The sequence below is a fragment of the Olea europaea genome, unplaced genomic scaffold (genome assembly GCF_002742605.1).
Source record: "Olea europaea var. sylvestris unplaced genomic scaffold, O_europaea_v1 scaffold1545, whole genome shotgun sequence".
Taxonomy (NCBI): Eukaryota; Viridiplantae; Streptophyta; class Magnoliopsida; order Lamiales; family Oleaceae; genus Olea; species Olea europaea.
Genome location: NW_019233045.1, coordinates 72,639 through 76,605, shown reverse-complemented (window position 1 = coordinate 76,605; position 3,967 = coordinate 72,639). Strand labels below are relative to the sequence as shown.

Below are 3,967 nucleotides of genomic sequence, written 5' to 3'. Positions count from 1 at the left end.
AAATTTTTTAACATTTATAACAACATTATATAAATACAACTAATGACACATTCAATGGTTTTGGAATGTCAGAGACTAGTAGATTACCTTGTTCAAATGATCGCTACGGTCAAAGCTTCGGTCGACGGAGGTCACAACGTCGACCGGCGATTGTATAGGTTTGGAATGTCAACGAGGTTACGAGAGTGAGTACGAGAGTCGAGACAGCGTTATGCATTTTAGTGTAGGTGTTTAGGGTTATTTAGTGGGTTGAATCTTATTGGGCTAAGAAATGAAATAATAAAATAGATAATTGGGCAAAAAATTAAAAAATTAGAAATGAAACAAATTATTAGTCCAAAGATTTGAATTTAAAAATTGTTAATTTGTCTAGAAAAAATTAAAATTAAAATAATTTGATTTATTTAATATAAAAAAAATTAGAAAGATTCGGTTCTTATTCGATTCTGGGTTAGAACGGAGAACCAAATCGTACCCATCGGTTCTCAATTCAATTCAGATACTCGTTCGGGTATTTAATTTGATAAGAACCGTGGGGTTCAGGTTCGGTTCAGTCGATTCGGTTCGGGGAGATTTGTTCAGTCCTAAATAATAGTGTCATCTTCTCGAATATCACCATGCTGGATTTGATTAATCCGGCATTTAAACAATTGATAACTCGGTCTTGATCTTAAACTTGATTTGGATGACACTGAGGATCTAAATTACATGGAATTTTGAATTGTTATTACAAAATGATGGGCTCCACAAACAAAATTTACTCAAGGCTTGTGAAATTTCACCTCAAGTGAATATCACGACCAAATCTTGAATTTCCTATTGCGGTCAACACTCATTATACAAATCACCAAATAAAATCCCACTTTAATCACGCAAATCTTATCTTAATAATGACACTTTTTCAAATTATAATGACTTTTTAATAAAATTTAATATTCTCTCCAACGTCGTCTGACTATTGCCATAATTTAAAAATTTAGCAATTAAAACAATTTAATATAGCCATAATTTTTTATTTAATAGGTCATTTAGTCCTGCTAGAATGACTATAATGTTCATTTATTAAAATATCATCTAGGGAATTGGTAATTTAGAAGAAAAGGGAGGAAACTGAATTCCATACTTGATCTCAGAACTATTTGAATGGACTACCAGAGTATTTGCAAAAGATTTTTTAAATATGAGACGCTCTCTATTTTAAATAATCAATCCTTAAAATTTGTTTCAATAGACTTTTTAAATTAATATTTTAATTTATAGAGCATTCAATGTGTTTCAATTTTCAATGTAGTTACTTCAAAATTTTAACTCGCTAAATTCATAAATTCTTTCCAAATGATAAAATATACTCTTTAAAAATAGAAAGTATTGGAGATGCTCTGATAAACTTGACGTAGTTTAACGAACTCAAAATTGGGTGGTTGTCTAAGCTAGCCTCTAAGCTCACCGGGGCAGAAATACAAACCCGAAATTACTATTGTCTCGTATCCCTACCCTTTTCAATGAAAAACTGGAGTTAAGAGTGTGATAGGTAGTATTCGACAATATAGTACTACGAGATATTGAATGATATTATTTCTACTTCCAGGCTGACGTCGACAAGAATGGAACTACAGAGTATAGACTACATTGAATTCATTACAATAAGTATTTGTGTAATTTCCATGATATTAAATATTTGTTTTGGATCCAACAGATTTATTACCAGAGATGAGCTAAGAAAAGCTATGCACCAATATGTAATGGGAGAAGAAGCTATTGTCAACGAGGTTATTAATGATGTAGGTGCTGATCAAGTAAGTCATTCAAAGAATAATTAACTCGAAGTGATTTTATTTTTATAACAGTTTGCACATTAGGGGAATTAATTCCTCTTTTACTGCACAGGATGAGAGATTTAATTACGACGAATTTGCAGCTATGATGAACGAGGGCTCTGTGGACAACAAAGATGAGATAACAAATTTGTCACTCTTACGAGTGTGGGAATTCTGGACAACAAAGATGAGACTAGATATTCTTGTGTAATGTATACTCGTATAGAAGTATTTGGATAAGAACAAGATTTCAAATACACTTATTTTCCAAGTTGAGTTGTTGCACTAAGGTTCAAGCTCGAAATAGGGTACACAATAGTAAGACGTTGTTTCTTTTTTCCACATTATTTTACAATTTATTCTTATTCTTATAGAAAAGAAACTTCATGAAATCATTTCACGTTAACTTTTCTAGCTAGACAAAAAACTTTCGTTCAGAAACAACTTTTTAATTTTAGTAGTAGTTTTAAACTTTTCAAAACGATGATCAAATGAGCCCTTATTTTTACCGAGTCACTAGATAATAGGAACGAAACATCTCATAAAACCATTTATTTATTTTCCTTAATCTTACATAAGTACATATTGCAACTGAAACACAACAGATAATACAAAAACAAGCATCCTTATTCAACCACGCACGAGTTCCAAGTTCACTGAAAAGGACAGGTTCAAGAAAACATGGCGCTTACGCTCAGCACAATAATTCGGGTTTCAGTGTTTTCCCAACATCGATAACAAATCGATATTTGACATCAGCTTTCTTCAGACGCTCCATTGCAGTGTTAACATAATCCGCTGTAATGATCTCCACGTTTGGCAATATATTGTGTTTTGCTGCAAAATCAAGCATCTCCTGTGTCTCTTTCAGTCCTCCAATCGCACTGCCGGCCACCACCTTCCGCCCCTGTACGAGTAAGGGGAAAACCGGCAGCTCTAGCGGCTTTTCCGGCACACCAAGCAGTATCAGTTTACCATCAATCTTCAACAAACTTAACAAGTCCGCGAGGGAGCTAGATGCTGAAACGGTGTTAATTATCCCGTCCAATGTGCCCAATGCAGACTGCATTTCCTCCTGATTACGGCTAACCAAAAATGCATCCGCACCTAGATTCTCAATTGCATCCTCCTTCTTATTAGGGGATGAACTGATAACTGTAACTTTAGAGCCAAACGCCTTGGCGAACTTAAGGGCAATATGGCCGAGCCCGCCTAGCCCCACAACGCCGATATGCAATCCTGGCTTGTCGAGTCCATAGTGCCTGAACGGGCTGTAAGTTGTAATCCCGGCGCATAAGAGAGGAGCACCAGCGTCCATTGGAAATTTCTCTGGCCAGCGAAGAACAAAGTGCTCATTAGCCACCATGATGCCAGAGTAACCGCCATATGTGGTGGTGCCGTCGACGTCCTTGGAACCGAAAGTGAGTATCTGTTTACTGCAGTAATTTTCAAGATCCTTGTTACAAAGATCACATTCCCGACACGACCCGACCAAACATCCGACGGCGACTTTGTCCCCAACTTTGAACTTGTTCACCTTTTCCCCAACCTCGGTTACCACCCCGTTAATCTCGTGCCCGGGCACGACCGGGTACTGTGTGATACCCCAATCATTCTTGATAACGTGAAGATCCGAATGGCAAATCCCACAATACAAGATTTTAAACTGCACATCATGCTCGCCTGTAGCCCTTCTTGAGAACTTGAAAGGAGAAAGAATCCCACTAGGGTCTTTAGCAGCCAATCCAAAGGCCTTTACTGGGTGCTCCATTTCTGGTGATTTTTCCATTTTGAGGTGAGGTCAGCTCAACAGAGACAAAATCATACACAAACTGCGAAATAAAGTGGATGACTGGAATGGTTTCTACTTAATCAGCAACACCGGTGGTATATATAACAAAGTAATAGGATGGATGGTTCATCGGGATGATGAGTTGTCGATATGTTAAGGCTATAAGGCGGTGTATGCTACGTGTTGCGTGGTTTTCTTACACCTGTCTGGTAGAAGAATTCAAATCCAAATGGTAAAGGACAGCTGATAACTGTAATTTTACACACTCAATGATTTTCTTACATCTGTTGTCAGGTAGAAGAATTCAAATCCAAATGGTAAAAGATAGCTGATAAATGTGATTTTACAAACTTCATTA

The 3,967-nt window shown here is 36.6% G+C and overlaps 1 protein-coding gene across 1 annotated transcript; it reads right to left on the bottom strand.

The window, feature by feature from the left end:
- Positions 1 to 2,341: 2,341 nt before the first annotated feature.
- Positions 2,342 to 3,744, bottom strand: LOC111376667 (8-hydroxygeraniol dehydrogenase-like). The gene has a single exon (XM_022999639.1). The coding sequence runs from the start codon at positions 3,604 to 3,606 to the stop codon at positions 2,512 to 2,514; it is 1,095 nt and encodes a 364-aa protein (XP_022855407.1). The 5' UTR covers positions 3,607 to 3,744; the 3' UTR covers positions 2,342 to 2,511.
- Between the last annotated feature and the right edge of the window lie 223 nt (positions 3,745 to 3,967).